The sequence below is a fragment of the Haliotis rufescens genome, unplaced genomic scaffold (genome assembly GCF_023055435.1).
Source record: "Haliotis rufescens isolate VD_foot unplaced genomic scaffold, xgHalRufe1.0.p SCAF_1, whole genome shotgun sequence".
In the NCBI taxonomy this organism is placed as follows: Eukaryota; Metazoa; Mollusca; class Gastropoda; order Lepetellida; family Haliotidae; genus Haliotis; species Haliotis rufescens.
The window spans coordinates 54,214,546-54,232,948 of NW_025963779.1; the positions used below are offsets into that span (position 1 = coordinate 54,214,546).

Consider the following 18,403-nt stretch of genomic DNA (forward strand, 5'->3'; position numbering starts at 1 on the left):
TCTTAATTTCTTTAGTCATGTCACCAGAAGGATTTTTCCAGCCCTGGTTTTACTTATAAACTTTGGGGAGTCAGGTAGCCTAGTGGTAAAAGCATTCAATCATCACGCCAAAGACCCGGGCTCAATTTACGATGTGGGTACAATGAGTGAAGTTCATTTCTGGTGACCCCTGCCATGATATTCCTGGAATATTTCTAATATATATAATATCCAAAAATAATTGGAATATAAGTGGTGTAAAACTATACTCACTCACTCACTAATCAACTCCATATGCTTCAGGATGATCTCTATTCATTGCATGATGTCAGTGTACACTTCTCCCTGTCTCTCACAGCTGTACGGGAGGCACTGCCTACAAGGTGGCATGCGGAGCCGGCAAATACAGGGCTACAACAGGAGCAACAACTGCCTCCAACTGTCAGAACTGTGCTTCTGGAGAGATCAGTGGAGTTGGGGCGTCCGCGTGCACGCCGTGTCCAGCCGGCAAGATCTGCAGTGGTGGCTCCATCTCCGGTGACTGTCCCTCCGGGGAGTACGCCCTTGAAGGTGATGCTACTTGCACGGCCTGCCCCACTGGAAGCATCTGCCCGACAGTCACAGGGCCGCCACAGGTGAGTATAAAGTTAGGTCGTGTTTGTTAATTACTTGTATGGATCCATTGACCAAACTTTCACAGTTTACAATGAAGTTCAAGTCATTTATCTGCAGGGAAAGTCTGTTAACTTATTTCAGTAATGATAAATGTAAGACTAAGTGGTCAAAATGGAGAGGAACCCTTTGAATGTTCAATATTGCTTTTTGTATTTTCCCATTATTTTCTTTAAAATTTTAATTTTAATACTATTTCAACCTTTGACCTGTTGATGGAGGTTCAGAAGAAAAAGTCTTTAAAATATAAATATAACTATAGGTATAATAAAAAATGAAGCACATGTTCTATAAAGTGATATTCTGTACCCAGTATATGTGTTTGAGGTGTCTAAAGTATGACATGTAAAGCTTGACCTGTGTCATGGGCTCAAGTCCCTGTCTTCCTGGAATGTTGTAGAGCTGTGCAGTAGGGACTGAACCTGACAGTGCCAAGACAGCATGTCAAGACTGCACGTCAGGAAACTACAGAGGGGTCTCCGATACATCCTGCAAGACTTGTCCTAAAGGTATGAACACGCCTGGATATAACTGGAACATTGGTCAAAACAGCTCGCTCACTCCACTCCACTCCACTCCACTCCACTCCACTCCACTCCACTCCACTCCACTCCACTCCACTCCACTCCACTCCACTCCACTCCACTCCACTCCACTCCACACCACTCACTCACTCACTCACTCACTCACTCACTCACTGCTTCCGTGGTCTAGTGGTAGAGCGTCCGCCCGGAGAGCGGAAGGTCTGGGGTTCAATCCCCGACCACGTCATACCAAAAGACGTTAAAAGATGGTACTTGTTGTAACCCTGTCTGGCGCTCGGCATTAAGGGGCTAAAACAAGGACTGGTCAGCTTGGAGTCAGTATACTGTGTCTGAGTGGGGTATTCATGTTAAACTGCGGCATGGTATCTCAGTGAGCTAGCACTATAAATCGGCATCAGTCCGGACTAGTACAAGCAGCCACACACACACACACACACACACACACGTGCATGCACGTTGCTATATAAGTGCAGTAATCTTGGACGTGACGTTAAACCCCATTTCACCTCACCTCACCTCACCTCACCTCACCTCACATCACATCACATCACATCACATCACATCACATCACATCACATCACATCACATCACATCACATCACATCACATCACATCACATCACATCACATCACATCACATCACATCACATCACATCACATCACATCACATCAAAGCTCAAAGCACTCTGACTCACTCAAGATACGTGCAGTGGAGCAAGTTACGCTTGCTAATCTGAATGCACAACTAGCATGACTAGGATTATGGGCTCAAGTTCGGAACAGACCTTGCAATTTTGATGGAGCGTTGGGTGTATTAATCAATATTAAACATTTGCTATGTAATTTATTTTTATTCATTGACAGGTGGGTTAAACCCTTCAAATACAGTACAAGGGGTATATGGACACATTGGTCCTCCCTGCTCTGGATTCAGATATCTTGTCTAGTTTGTCATTGACTACAGGGATATGTTTTCTAAAGACAAGATCTCTTTTTTGCAAGATCAATTTTCTAGGCGTCCTCATGAGGAAATTTACTACAATGACATCCCAAGTATTGATAAGTTAGGTGGCTTCCAGGAAAAATTCTGACGAATATTGACACTGTCATGTGTTGACTTGTCCGTCTGCTCCATCAGCAACCGTGATATGTTATCTGTATTGTCACCTACGGTATTAACAGACGTTATGTGTACGTCATACTGATTTGATGGAAATTGTGCAAGATTTTGGCATTTCCTGATGCAAAAACATCGGTATGATTCACATGAGAACGTAATAATTTCTTTTTCATCCACATCTTACAGTTGTGTGTGGTGTCAAAACATAGTGTCTTCTACTCAAAGAACTGTAAAGGAACAAACATAACAAACAGTGACAGTTTGACATCATTATCTGTTATGCTATTACATAAATATCTTATAATTTGCTTCATGGGTATTTTTTTATGTTTCCTATTTTGAATCATGGATAATTAAACCCATTTCAACCTGACCATATCCTTCTTTATCCAGTGTATTACATATACTACACAAAACAAGTTAAAGAACACCCACATGTGGATGGGTGTCTACATCTTCCCGAGGCAAGAGAGTTAACTGAGTTAAAAAGTCCAGTTTCCACCCTTGCTGAACTAGGCTGGAATTCCTGGGCTCGATCGTCGCGCCACCAGTGGCTATTACGAGTTATGTCCTTTCTAAGCCTCTCCTATTGACCAATCAGATTCAACCTCTCGTATCACTTGCATTTGTTTCAAACAAAATGGTGGCGCTCAGTCAAGACTATCTGATCGATAATCAAGATCTATATTGTGATAAAACGTGTCTTACATCGCGAAGTGCATCAAATCACGTGAGCACCTTGATTAAAACATGAAAAGATTTAGAAAATATCTGTTGACAACGAGTTAGCGGTGCACATGCTTTGCAAATCCTGCAGTCAACCAAAATCTGCATGACACTCTACGAACCGGATTTTGATTTCGGTGCACGATTTTGATTGGACTATGCATAGACTCGTTAGTCCAGCAAAAATCTAATTCCATAATACCAGCCTAGTTCGGCAAGGGTGGAAACTGGACTTTTATAGTCAGTTAACTCACTTGCCTCGGGAAGAGGGGGTGTCTATGGCAATAACCAGCAACCATGATACATTATGAAAAGATTGGGTGTTCTTAACTTGTTTTGTGTAGTATCTCCACTCTATTATGATCAATCTTCTGGACCCAACGGCCACCAAAGCTTTGTTGTGGGTATAACATCACTATCCTTCATGTGTTTTATTGCCAAAGAGCATCTGTTCCTATAGTGAAATTGCTCCTCTGTACTATTTTTCTCAAGGATAATTATTCCCATGGAAATGTTTTACTAGAACATTTTTCCATGATACATTTACACTGGCAGCATTTGTTCCGAATAGAACTGATCATTGCTGACATTTTCACTAATTAAGCACCGAATTTAGCCCACTTGTCAGGTTGAAATCAACAGCCAATCAAAATTACTTGTTCTTTCTTTTTTAGGGAGCAAATGTCCTAGTGCGAAACTGTCTGCACCCATCACCTGCCCATCAGGAGAGTACCAGACAAGCACTGGTCAGACTTCCTGTCAGGACTGCCCAGCAGGAAGTGAATGCTCCGATACAACAAAGGCTACTCAGTGTCTGGCCGGGCAGTACGCTCCAGCCAAGTCCACCGCCTGCACTGCTTGTCCAACAGGTATGTTACTGTCCTGCGATCATACAGACAACCAGGTTACTACACCAGAATATGTATGACTCGAACCTGTTTGGAAATCATGGAAGGTGATGGTATATTCGGGGCCTGGTTTCACAAAGTGATCGTAGCACAAGGACAGTCATAAGTCTTTGTTAAAGGAACACTGACACACTTTCTCATCAGTGATGCAGTGAGAATGTTCAGAGACTGGGCTACTGTCTGGTTGGGAAACAAAAATCAACTTCAGGAAATTCCTCCACACATTTCTGAGTGCTGGTTCAACACACACTTTATTTAGATTTCTACATTACAATGAGCACTCCTTAATCCTTTCAGTTATATGTGCAATCTTTGCTCTGACTTGCACTAGTATCACAAAAGCAAGCATCGCCCGTTATTTATTCATGTTTACAACTGTATAGTGTTTGGAACACCCATGGTGTGCAATGTTCAACACGAAAAACCAGTCAGTAAAAGGCTGTCAAATAATGGCTGAAACCCAGCTTCCTTGAAAGTAAATACATTACGATAGTCTTCGCTCTGCAATGGTTTTGTGAAATGGGTACCTGATTATCTGGACTTTTGTTTGGATAGAGAGATATTTAGAGAGAGATATGTTAGCTGAAAGAGGTGTTTTTCATCTATATGTGTCAATGGTTTGGTTGTGGCGTGCATTGTTGAAGCAGTTCTGGGTTTATTAACGTTATTGTCAAAGTTGATTACATTGTCATGGTTGAGTGGTTTGCGCTGTTTGTTGGGTTTGTTGAGCCAAATTCTTCTAAAAATGTGATATATTTGTTAATTGGAAAATTGAGCTCACCATGTTTTGTAGTAGTTGAATGTGATAGAATTATTAGCTTAATTTGTTTGTGCTAAAACTAATTTTGTACAGTGGGTTGGTTTATGAATTACTGGAGCTTGTGTGCTTGCTCCAGTATTACATAAAGATGGCCATCGCTAATACGAAAGGATCCTTATGTACATGTATAAGAAGTTGATTTGAGTTTTGAATTTAAGGTGAGCACTGATTGGTTATTTAGGTAAATACAGCAGCTCTGCAGGATCATCGTCTTGTACGCCATGTGTTGCGGGGGAGGACTGTGACAAGAGGAACGTTGCACCGTCATCGTGCGCTGCCGGGACATACAACCCAGGAGGGAATGATGGATGTCTGGCTTGTAGTGAAGGTACATTGAGTAATACACATCGGGACATTTGGGGAATGTGGCGCATGCCTTACTTACTCAGAGCAGCATGTCTTTGTGATAGTAGCAGCATGTCTGTTGGACTTTGGCGCCTATAGGAATCCATGGGTAAACAAGATCCCTACTTCATCTTCAATTCATAAGAGGTAATTCACAATGGAGGGTAGATGGCAAGAATGGTGTCATTGTTCAAAGAATTAGATGGGTCAGACGCTTATAAAATATGCACAATAAAATAATGCACCATAAATAAACATTTGATTCCAAAAAGCAGTTGGAATACATCAATGATAAAATAAATGCCCATTGCATGCAAAAAATGAAATTTTGGTAACAGTAACTGCCTATTGTCAAGGTTTTGAATGTTTTTTAAGTAATGTTGCTGATTTGATGTGTTATACACCAAAAAACCCTCTGCACACAGAAAACAAATATCACATCAATATGAATCTATTGCACATACTGTCAGGAAAATATGCCCCAACTGTGAAATAGTAATGTTGTGTCAATAGGGACTTTTATTTTTATTGTTATTTAGTTTGCATATATTTGGCCTCAAATTCAATGTAGGTGATATCCAAAAAAGAAGACGAATTATCAGCTTCCAGATTAATACTACAAACGAATGAAAACAAACTTGTGGGTCACACCATCACATAATTATGATTGTGAAACAATACTGAAAGATCACTGATTGTTGTTTTTGGTTAGAATAAAGATTTTCATTTGTATAATTCACCTTTTCCTACAAGCAATGGTGATAAATCTTGTGGTATTCATTTAATATAAGTTTAGAAAGTCATGTTTGTTTGTTCATTTTTATCCCCCCGACATATAATGATGGGGGGATATAGCCATCAGTATGTCCATCTGTCCGTCCGTCCGTCCGTCCGTCCGGCCGTCCGGCCGGCTGTAATCATTGTTTGTCTGGAGCATATTTCCTAAACCGTACAACCTAGCTTCACAAAATTTGATACACTTACCAATCAGGCTCAGTAGTAGTGCCTTTTGCTATTTAGAGATTTTTATAATTTTAAATTTTTGTCATTTCCATGGAAATATTATGAACTTAGGAAATATAAGGGTACTGCTCTTGTCCAGAGCATATTTTCTAAACCGTACAACCTAGCTTCGCAAAACTTGGTACACTTAACAATCAGGCTCAGTAGAAGTGCCTTTTGCTATATAGAGATTTTTAGAATTTTATATCTTTGTCGTTTCCATGGAAATATGATGAACTTAGGAAATTTGAGGGTAGTGCTCTTGTCCGGACCATATCTCCCGAACCATACAACTTAGTTTCTCGAAAGTTTTTATGCCTATCAAGCAGGTTTGTAGTGGTGCCTTTGCTATTAACAGATTTTTCCTTTTTTTTCTTTTTTCAATTTAAATTGAAAATTGATGAACTTAGGGTAATGTCCTCGTCTGGAGCATATCTTCTAAACCATGCGACGGAGATTCACCAAACTTTATGCACGTATCAATCATGTTCACTAGTAGTGCAGTTTGTTATTTATAGATTTTAATCTTTTTAATTTGTAGCCCCTGACATATACTTCTAAGGTGTACTATTTACCAATATCATATACTATATATGATGTGAGCTACATAACCTAGTACATTCTCTTTATGCCTTTGTGTCATGAGGCTACTACAGAGCTATTCATATGCGAATCTACGAAGTTATTGTTATTACAATTTCATGAGATCATCAGAAAGTGAGCTACATGAACCAATATTTAATAACCTTCATTATATTTCTAGATTTAAAAGATTTCCTTGCCAATCTAAATACAGTTGAAGGTACACACAGTTTACCGACATGCCACGTCGGGGGGATATGTCATCTTCTGATGACTCTTGTTTTAAATATATAAGATCTAGTGAATGATAGTTTGAGACTTGTGCATGGAAAATAATAGGTTCTCTAATGCCATGTTTCTGTACAATGAAGAACCTAAATATTATCAGTTGTAGCTAAGGACCCTTGCATTTATTTCCTGGAACAGAATAATAAGTCTCCAATACCCTTAGGTGGTGCCTGATATGGGAATCAGGGGTGGTTGGGTAGCCTAAAGGTTATAGCGTTTGCTTGTCATGACCAGATTTGATTCCCAACATGGGAACAAGCCCAGTTTTGGTGTTTTGGAATGTTGTTAAGCAGCCTAAACAATCCTCATATCTGTAGTTGGTTGACTCACTTACACACTCTGGCACTATAGGGACCTACAGTCTTGCTGGGGCTGATAGTTGCACGTCATGTGACCCGGGCTATGACTGTGTCAGTCGCAGCTCCGCCCCGACTCAGTGTGGGATAGGAACCTACAACCCTGGCGGGAACACTGGGTGCCTGCCGTGTGGGGAAGGTAGCACTTGACAACCTACACATGTACTCCATAACACTGTTGTTTCATTGTTTAATATTTATAACCATTTGGATAATTTTGTGTTCCATTGTATCCCCTCGTTTACCAGAAATACTTGTCTGCTTTTAAGAATACATAACCATGATTTTTATGGCCGACATGTTACCGATATGTTTTTGTTTTTGTTTTCTAACATTTTTATGGCTGTTTTGGTGTTGCTATTGTGTGCTTCTTACATTTAGCAATATTTGACAGGCTTTACATTGTAGGCTTTGGTCATGGCTAGTTTTGTTGGTTATGAAGTTTGTTTTTCATTTTGTTTTGCCTACACTTTTTTCATGTTCTTTGAACATTGTTGAAAGATTATATGTTTTTATTTGCATAACATTTTTATGCATTTTCAATATATTCCCAACCTTTTTTTAATTAAACTGTAAAATATTGAAAAATGCAATAATCTGGGTAATGGAGGAAATGGTTTTTTGAGATAATGGTGAAAATGTTTGCAGTTTTCCTTTTATCATTAGAAGAATCAAGATGGTTGCGAATAGTGTGTGAAAGTGTAAAAAACAAAGAAGATCTTAAAATACTGATTACATATGTACATCTGTATACAAGCATAATATAGGTACCTACAGGTAAACAATGATTGAATTGAGAACTTCGTCATGTGTGCCAGGTACCTACTAGTAAACAATGATTGACTTAATAACTTCGTCATGTGTGCCAGGTACCTACTGGTAAACAATGATTGACTTAATAACTTGTCATGTGTGCCAGGTACCTACTGGTAAACAATGATTGACTTAATAACTTTGTCGTGTGTGCCAGGTACCTACTGGTAAACAATGATTGACTAATAACTTGTCATGTGTGCCAGGTACCTACTGGTAAACAATGATTGACTTAATAACCTTGTCCTGTGTGCCAGGTACCTACTGGTAAACAATGATTGACTTAATAACCTCGTCATGTGTGCCAGGTACCTACTGGTAAACAATGATTGACTTGATAACCTCGTCATGTCTGCCAGGTACATACAGTCTAGCTGGCGCCAGCACCTGCACATCATGTGACCCAGGCTACGATTGTCTGGATCGTAACTCCGCCCCCTCCCAGTGTGCAGCAGGGACCTATAACCCTGGTGGCAACACTGGATGTCTCACGTGTCCAGAAGGTACTGAAGCTCACTCGACAGACTCACCATCTTGAGTAACATTCAGATTTTCTGGAACAGTGTGTATCTTGATACTCATAATATTATCATGTCTCAGAAGAGGACTCAAATGGTCTTTTCTCTTGGGTAATTCTAATTCTGTGTGGATATCAGCATCTTTGAACAAAAGACATCCTTCAGTTCCTCTATTCTGAAATAACTCACTAATGCATTTCCATCTTGTGTTTTCTGAGATTTTTTTTTTTTTATTTACATCTGAAGTCATGTTTCAGCTGATCATGCAGATGTTTTCTTTTGGTCCATAATCAAACTAGGTCTCTGTATGTTTTCTCAAAAGACATTGAGCGTCACAACTAGACATTATCTCCTGAGATAACTCACTAATTCTCCTGTGTTTTGTACATTTCTTTGAGGACTTTGAGCCTCACAACAAGACATTATCTCCTGAGATAACTCACTAATTGTCCTGTGTTCTGTATGTTTCTTTAAGGACATATAGCCTCACAACAAGACATTATCTCCTGAGATAACTCACTAATTGTCCTGTGTTCTGTATGTTTCTTTAAGGACATATAGCCTCACAACAAGACATTATCTCCTGAGATAACTCACTAATTCTCCTGTGCCCTGTATGTTTCTTTAAGGACATATAGCCTCACAACAAGACATTATCTCCTGAGATAACTCACTAATTGTCCTGTGTTCTGTACATTTCTTTAAGGACTTTGAGCCTCACAACTAGACATTATCTCCTGAGATAACTCACTAATTGTCCTGTGTTCTGTACATTTCTTTAAGGACTTTGAGCCTCACAACTAGACATTATCTCCTGAGATAACTCACTAATTGTCCTGTGTTCTGTACATTTCTTTAAGGACTTTGAGCCTCACAACTAGACATTATCTCCTGAGATAACTCACTAATTGTCCTGTGTTCTGTACATTTCTTTAAGGACTTTGAGCCTCACAACTAGACATTATCTCCTGAGATAACTTACTAATTGTCCTGTGTTCTGTACATTTCTTTAAGGACTTTGAGCCTCACAACTAGACATTATCTCCTGAGATAACTCACTAATTGTCCTGTGTTCTGTATATTTCTTTAAGGACTTTGAGCCTCACAACAAGACATTATCTCCTGAGATAACTCACTAATTGTCCTGTGTTCTGTACATTTCTTTAAGGACTTTGAACCTCACAACTAGACATTATCTCCTGAGATAACTCACTAATTGTCCTGTGTTCTGTACATTTCTTTAAGGACTTTGAGCCTCACAACTAGACATTATCTCCTGAGATAACTCACTAATTGTCCTGTGTTCTGTACATTTCTTTAAGGACTTTGAGCCTCACAACTAGACATTATCTCCTGAGATAACTCACTAATTGTCCTGTGTTCTGTACATTTCTTTAAGGACTTTGAGCCTCACAACTAGACATTATCTCCTGAGATAACTCACAAATTCTCCCTTGCTGTTTGTTTCTTCAAGGACATATAGCCTCACAGCAAGACATTACCTACTCTGACATAAGCATCTTCTAATCACCACATCGAAGTACCAGTTCACATCATGGGATATAAGGATGTCCCAACTTCTCTCCAAGCTCTAGCACATTCTCGACAGCATTATGTCGACCATCCTGCCTGTCACTGTTCTATCTTCCAGAGTTTTATTCAAGTCTAGTTAAAAGAGATCATTTCTGTGTGTCCCTCCTTCAATCTGGAAAATGCTGTCATTAAAAAAAACAATTGTGTCTAAAAATATTATGTGTTTTGAGAAGTGCATTGCCCAATTGTTTTTTTGGTTGTGATTTGTAAGATTGATTTATCAACCTTTTATTTTCAGCATGTGATAAATAGCAATATATTAACTTGTGATTATCCTGTCAGGTCAATACAGTCTCGCAGGGGCGAGTTCATGTACTTCCTGTGTGGCTGGCGATGACTGCATCAACAGAAACGCCGCCCCCTCCCCCTGTGCGGCGGGGACCTACAATCCCGGGGGTAATCCTGGCTGCCAGGCATGCAGTGAAGGTATTGTACTACACTACTGCTGCACCCCTGGTATGGGATCTGGTGGGCAAACACCTGTCTTCTGTCTACGGTGCCTGGTGCAGCAGCACTATATGCCATTCTCACACCCTCTGTTGGGTTCAGTCCTGTTTATGACCAGCATTAATTTGTTTACAGTTTGTGTGATTATTTCTTTTGTTCGGTAGTCCGTAATAATTATCTTTTAGTTATCTCCCTTGGTGTTGGTGAAAATATTATGGAGAAGATTGCATGTCGTTGTGATTTCGCATGCCAGTCACGAAGAAAAACAAAGTAATGATGGGTAAAACACAATCACATCAATCTCAAAGCCCATTTGTGTATTTCTCGTCGATTGCAGCGGATTAAAATATCTAAAGACACTAATACGTCTTTGTGCTCTCACGAACAAGTCCCTTTGGGGAAGGTTATTTCTGAGTCTCTAGCTGCTCTTGTGATCTATTTCTCAACAATTTCTCTACATAACACCAGCTGTGAAATCTCCACACTATCTTCCACCAGTTGTGCAACTCACTGACTGTTGGGTTCAGTCCCTTTGGGGAAGGTTATTTCTGAGTCTCTAGCTGCTCTTGTGATCTATTTCTCCACGATTTCTCTACATAACACCAGCTGTGAAATCTCCACACTATCTTCCACCAGTTGTGCAACTCACTGACTGTTGGGTTCAGTCCCTTTGGGGAAGGTTATTGCTGAGTCTCTAGATGCTCTTGTGATCTATTTCTCCACGATTTCTCTACATAACACCAGCTGTGAAATCTCCGCACTATCTTCCACCAGTTGTGCAACTCACTGACTGTTGGGTTCAGTCCCTTTGGGGAAGGTTATTGCTGAGTCTCTAGCTGCTCTTGAGATCTATTTCTCCACGATTTCTCTACATAACACAAGCTGTGAAATCTCTGCACTATCTTCCACCAGTTGTGCAACTCACTGACTGTTGGGTTCAGTCCCTTTGGGGAAGGTTATTTCTGAGTCTTCCATCTCTACATGCACTGTGTGTCTCTAATGTTTCACTATACAACACCAACTCGGATGTCTTGTTACTGTCTACAGCCGTCTGTGTAACTCACTTTTTGCAGGGCTAAGGGAAAAAGGTTTATTCTGCTTCTGATGATCTGTACTGATTCTGCCAGCTCTAGGCCCTCTGATCATCTATTTCCCCAAGGCTGTATGTAACACCAACTGTGATAGTTTCCTCTGTGTCTTCCACTGGCTTCACTTTTGTGTCAGGAATGAGATTACGAAATCCCAATATCTTAAAACTCACCTAGTGTGAATCACTTCGTTGGATACTATTAATTTAAGATATGCTATATGACACCCTGTAATAATCTAGTATATTTCAGTTTTACAGGTGACAAGTGTCATATATTTCACTGTCAGATCATTGTCCTTATTTTTCCTTTGTTCACATCGTATCAGCACATGTCGGCACCTGCAACTTGGCAGCTGTATTGTATCTCAGCAACTTCTTTCACGGAGCTGTTTTTTAACCTATTCTCAATTTCAGTTTTTATAAATACATTTCTTAATAATAAATTCATAATCATAATCTTTCGTTTTCAGTAAAATTGTTCCAATCCCTTATGCACATCGGGCCCAAAATATCTTACCCCATCCTGATTTATGCTAGGCACAAAAAGAAATGCTGCATATGATAAAGTCATATGCACAGTTTCTTTTGGTTCCTAATATATAATATTCAAGTACAAAAGAGCTGAAAGACATTGATTCATCAAGAAAGTAGATAATAACTTGGACCACTAAATCTTTGATTGTTCACCAAGGTACCTACAGTTCAGCAGGAGCAGGGTCGTGCACAACATGTGACCCAGGCTACGACTGTGCCGTCCGTGACGCCGCCCCCACCCAGTGTGCAGCAGGGACCTACAACCCCGGGGGCAACACTGGCTGTCTCACCTGCCCTGAAGGTACACTGACACACATTACCTCGGTGCTCTACACCTGCTTCCTTCTACCGATTCTTCTACCTATGAAATAGTGTCTGGTCAGGCTTTATTTAACGGAATATGATGTTTTCATTCAGTCACTAAACATCCCAAGTACACTACAAACAAATAGAGAATTAAGGGCTGGTGGGGTATTCCAGTGGCAGGAGCGCAGTCCTGTCATGCAGGTTTCCCATGAGTACAGGGTATGAAACCCATTTATGATGCACACCTGTTGTCATGGGGATGGAATATTGCTAAAATGCTCATCACACCAGTCTCACCCTCTGATACTAAATGACTCAGGTCATATTCAGTTTATACAGATTGGACGTAATTGGTGTCTTTTAGTTGATGCCAATATCTCTGATATCTTGTGTCCCTGTGAAGTACAAACATCTGAAAGCACATCTGTCCTTTGTTCTTTGAGGTCCTCCTTTCCTTACCTATAGACTGTTTCTCAACATACTCGTACTATGAAGCTGGATATTTATATGCAGTGAAACCTTGAACTCCTTTAATGTCATTTAAATCAATCACAAGCTCAGAAGTGCACACAGTTTAACCAGCGCTTTTAAATCGTTCATTCTTCAATGAACCCATCCAAGCTGACGTTCAATTCTCAAGGAAGCTTTTTGATACCGAGAATCCTTTGGCTCTCCACTTCTCAAACCACAGAAAACATGACATAATGTCAGTGGTCCAGAGGAACAAAGTTTCACTGTGCAATCTTTTTCCTGTATCATCATTATGTCATATTTTATCAATTAATTCATTATTATGCTTTATTGACTAAGGATCATACTGCTGGCATTGGTTTATTTTACATAGATGTGATATACAAAAAATAATTCTTTGAAGGTATGCTTATAATTACAATAAAGGTTTATGAGTTGTATCAGTTTGCTGATTAACATATTGCTTTTCTCTAGACGTGTCCAACAACAAAAACATACCATACTTCTCTGAAATTCTGTTATCAATTGTTAGAAGTCATTCCTTCATATTCATGTGTTCTTTTCATGTATCCACAATTTCAGAATATATATATATATAATCCCATCTTTGCTGCTTGTTCACTCACTTAGGTTACTATAGCAACTCAGGAGCCAGTAACTGTACAATCTGCCCTCCTGGCAAGGACTGCAGCAATCCTGCAGCAACACCTTCAGATTGTGCTGCTGGGACGTACAGCAGGGAGGGGGATGTAGCATGCACAAACTGTGGAGCAGGAAACTACAGCGACACTGGATCAAGCTCCTGCACTCCATGCCCTGAAGGCAAGGACTGCACTGATCCTGCTCTCCCCTTGGCATCTCTGCCCGACTGTCCAGCAGGAACGTACAGCCGACAAGGGGACATGGGGTGCTTCAACTGCAACTCGGGACACTACAGTGCGGCTGGAGCTGCTGTGTGTATTATCTGTACTGCTGGGAAGAACTGTTCAAGCGCTGTTGGATCAGCCCCTGTTGATTGTGCTGAGGGTTACTTTAGTAATGAAGGAGATGTGACCTGCTCACCCTGTGAGGCTGGCTACTACAGTTCTCCAGGATCTGGAAGCTGCAGCATCTGTTCTGGAGGTCAGGGTTGTTCTGGTAACACTGTGATTACATGCACTGCAGGCACATACAGCAAAGAGGGTGAACCTACCTGTAAGAATTGCCTCTCAGGGTATTACAGTAAGACTGGAGCAGCCCAGTGCACAATCTGTCCAGCAGGAAACGATTGCACAGACCCAGCTATCTCAGGGATCAGTCCACCAGACTGTCCAGTAGGTTCATTCAGCCAAGAAGGAGATGCCGGCTGTACATCGTGTGGACCAAGTCACTACAGCTCGGCAGGAGCTAGCGTGTGTATCATCTGTCCAGCTGGTCAAAGTTGCAGTGGAACTGTTGTGACTGATTGTGTGGCAGGGACATACAGCAAGGAAGGGGAGTCAAATTGTACCACCTGCCTGTCAGGATATTACAGTGAGGCTGGAGCAGCCCAGTGCACAATCTGTCCAGCAGGAAAGGATTGCACAGACCCAGCTGTCTTAGGGATCAATCCACCAGACTGTCCAGCAGGTACATTCAGCCAAGAAGGAGATGCCGGCTGTACATCATGTCCAGCAAGTGACTACAGCACTCCTGGTTCTAGTTCCTGCACAATATGTCCTTCAGGTAAAAGCTGCTCAGGAAACACACTTGCCGACTGTGACGCAGGAACCTACAGCAAGGAAGGAGAAGTAAACTGCACAACTTGTTTACTTGGGTATTACAGTAAGACTGGAGCGGCCCAGTGCACAGTATGTCCCTCAGGAAAGAATTGCACAGACCCAGCTGTCTCAGGGATCAATCCACCAGACTGTCCAGAAGGTTCATTCAGCCAAGAAGGAGACGCCGGCTGTACATCGTGTGGACCAAGTCACTACAGCTCGGCAGGAGCTAGCGTGTGTATCATCTGTCCAGCTGGTCAAAGTTGCAGTGGAATTGTTGTGACTGATTGTGTGGCAGGGACATACAGCAAGGAAGGGGAGTCAAATTGTACCACCTGCCTGTCAGGATATTACAGCAAGGCTGCAGCAGCCCAGTGCACAATCTGTCCAGCAGGAAAGGATTGCACGGACCCAGCTGTCTTAGGGATCAATCCACCAGACTGTCCAGCAGGTTCATTCAGCCAAGAAGGAGATGCCGGCTGTACATCATGTCCAGCAAGTGACTACAGCACTCCTGGTTCTAGTTCCTGCACAATATGTCCCTCAGGAAAAAGCTGCTCAGGAAACACACTTGCCGACTGTGACGCAGGAACCTACAGCAAGGAAGGAGAAGGAAACTGCACAACTTGTTTACTTGGGTATTACAGTAAGACTGGAGCAGCCCAGTGCACAGTATGTCCAGCAGGAAACGATTGCACAGACCCAGCTGTCTTAGGGATCAATCCACCAGACTGTCCAGCAGGTTCATTCAGCCAAGAAGGAGACGCCGGCTGCACATCGTGTGGACCAAGTCACTACAGCTCGGCAAGAGCTAGCGTGTGTATCATCTGTCCAGCTGGTCAAAGTTGCAGTGGAACTGTTGTGACTGATTGTGTGGCAGGGACATACAGCAAGGAAGGGGAGTCAAATTGTACCACCTGCCTGTCAGGATATTACAGTGAGGCTGGAGCAGCCCAGTGCACAATCTGTCCAGTAGGAAAGAATTGTTCTGACCCAGCTGTCTCTGGCAGCAGTCCACCAGACTGTGTGGCAGGAACCTTCAGTGAAGAAGGGGATGCAGGCTGTACATCATGTTCATCAGGATATTACAGTGCAGCAGGAGCCACTGTTTGCATCATCTGTCCATCTGGCCAAAGCTGTTCTGGAAATACACTTGCAAACTGCCCAGCAGGAAAACACAGTCAAGAAGGAGAATCATCATGCAGGAATTGCCTTTCAGGCTACTACAGCAAAGCTGCTGCTGGTATGTGTACAGTATGTCCAGCGGGGAAAGATTGCTCCAACCCAGCAGTGACAGGACCAGATCCACCAGACTGCCCTGCTGGAAGCTACAGCAAAGAAGGTGATGCCGGCTGCTCATCTTGTGGCTCAGACTCCTTCAGCCAACCAGGATCAGAAAACTGTACCTTGTGTCCAGCAGGGAAAGCGTGCAGTGGAGGGTCAGAAAGTGACTGTCTGGCTGGGACATATAGCCAGAATGGAGAAACCACCTGTAAGCCATGTCAGTCCGGGTACTACAGCACAGTTGCATCTTCCAACTGCATCCTCTGCCCCGCGGGTCGAAACTGCAGCAGTCCAGCGGTTGTGTCACAGCCACCAATATGTCCGGGAGGAACGTACAGCAGGGATGGGGATAACGGATGTAATACCTGTCAAGCAGGGTATCATAGTGATGCTGAAGCCTCTATTTGTATCATATGCCCTGTTGGCAGAGATTGTTCAGATCCAGCCATGGCCACAGCTTCTTTGCCAACATGCACTTCGGGAACTTTCAGTGGAGAAGGGGAAGCTGCATGCCAGCCTTGTGCACCTGGGTATTACAGCACGGCTGGTGCTGGGGCTTGTGTCATCTGTCCCGCAGGCAGCAACTGCACCGACATCAGCTCCATCACAACAACTCCACCAGATTGTGGGGCAGGCTACTACAGCAACGAGGGAGACTCAGGATGTACAAACTGTCCTGCAGGTAGAGGATGCCCTCAGTACATACACGCATGATGCTCACAGCACTAGAACACCTCATGCCACAGAATAGCTTCTCATTCAATGCTTGCTTCTTTTTGCCAGCAACAGCGGCAAAGGGAGGCAATTAATGTTTAGTTCACTCACTCACTTGCATAATCATGTTTAGTTGTCACTTAATTCACTGCACTGCACTGCACTGCATACTGGAATAAGGTAATACAATGTTTGATGGTGATACTGGTAGCTTAGCTGCTTAGTGATCCTTGTGTGAGCTTTGTACAGCAGTAAGTACCTCAGATTTATTTTGTTGATAGATTGCTTTGCATGTTTTTGCAAACTGCTTGACTAAAGATGTCACATGTTCAGTCATAATGAAGAAGTAGAAAGTAGAAAGGATTTCTAATGAGGTACAGGTCACAATGAGTGTGAAAAGACTATTTAAAAAGGCTGTATTGTGGGAAATGCGAAGGTGGCTAAATGATATTGTCAAAGGGTAGAAAATGTAGATCCTTGTCCTGTTTTTCCCTAATTGAAAGGGGTGATTAAAATGTACATAGCTCACTTTCATCTGCTGGCTATGCCATTGTAAGAGAATTGATCAGATGGCGACAATAACTGCCATGCTTGGATAGAGCTTCGGTGGAGAACCACGGGGAAAGTTTAATCTGATGGTCATTGTGAAAGTGTGGATCATATGATCATGGTGTGAGTGTGGATCAGATGGTCATGGTGTGAGTGTGGATCAGATGGTCATGGTGTGAGTGTGGATCATATGATCATGGTGTGAGTGTGGATCAGATGGTCATGGTGTGAGTGTGGATCAGATGATCATGATGAGTGTGGATCATATGATCATGGTGTGAGTGTGGATCATATGATCATGGTGTGAGTGTGGATCATATGATCATGGTGTGAGTGTGGATCATATGATCATGGTTTGAGTGTGGATCATATGATCATGGTGTGAGTGTGGATCAGATGATCATGGTGTGAGTGTGGATCATATGATCATGTTGTGAGTGTGGATCAGATGAGCATGGTGTGAGTGTGGATCAGATGATCATGGTGTGAGTGTGGATCAGATGATCATGGTGTGTGTGGATCAGATGATCATGGTGTGAGTGTGGATCAGATGATCATGGTGTGAGTGTGGATCAGATGATGATGGTGTGAGTGTGGATCATATGATCATGGTGTGAGTGTGGATCAGATGATCATGGTGTGAGTGTGGATCAGATGATCATGGTGTGAGTGTGGATCAGATGGTCATGGTGTGAGTGTGGATCAGATGGTCATGGTGTCATTGTGGATCAGATGGTCCTTGTATGTATGTTGGTGGAGGAAAGATCATATCTAAAATGTGACCTTAACAACTATACCCCTAGTTTAACAAATTATCACTCTCATGGACACCTGGTTTGCCTTACAAACCCATGAATGGCATTGCTGACTACATTATGAAAGTATGATTATGTTGGCTGCAGTGACAAATGTATGAATATTGCTTCTGATCGTGTAGAACCCCACTCACTCACTCACTAAAGCATGTATGCATGTTGTGTTGAGACAAAATATACTTTTAATAC

The 18,403-nt window shown here is 42.0% G+C and overlaps 2 protein-coding genes across 3 annotated transcripts in view; one reads left to right on the top strand and one right to left on the bottom strand.

Annotated features, from left to right (window-relative positions):
- The window catches only part of LOC124131567, a 65,145-nt gene that overhangs the window by 43,023 nt on the left and 3,719 nt on the right, over positions 1–18,403 (bottom strand). The window lies entirely within an intron of this gene.
- Positions 1–18,403, top strand: part of LOC124131564 — a 139,033-nt gene that overhangs the window by 18,347 nt on the left and 102,283 nt on the right. The window contains exons 3-10 of one of the 2 annotated variants that reach the window (XM_046494915.2): positions 338–614; positions 1,052–1,160; positions 3,715–3,909; positions 4,950–5,096; positions 8,514–8,657; positions 10,548–10,691; positions 12,494–12,637; positions 13,744–16,818. In XM_046494915.2, the coding sequence (XP_046350871.2) occupies positions 338–614; positions 1,052–1,160; positions 3,715–3,909; positions 4,950–5,096; positions 8,514–8,657; positions 10,548–10,691; positions 12,494–12,637; positions 13,744–16,818 (4,235 nt within the window). The remainder of the gene's footprint in view (positions 1–337; positions 615–1,051; positions 1,161–3,714; positions 3,910–4,949; positions 5,097–8,513; positions 8,658–10,547; positions 10,692–12,493; positions 12,638–13,743; positions 16,819–18,403) is intronic. The other variant, XM_048397868.1, reaches the window with a different exon arrangement.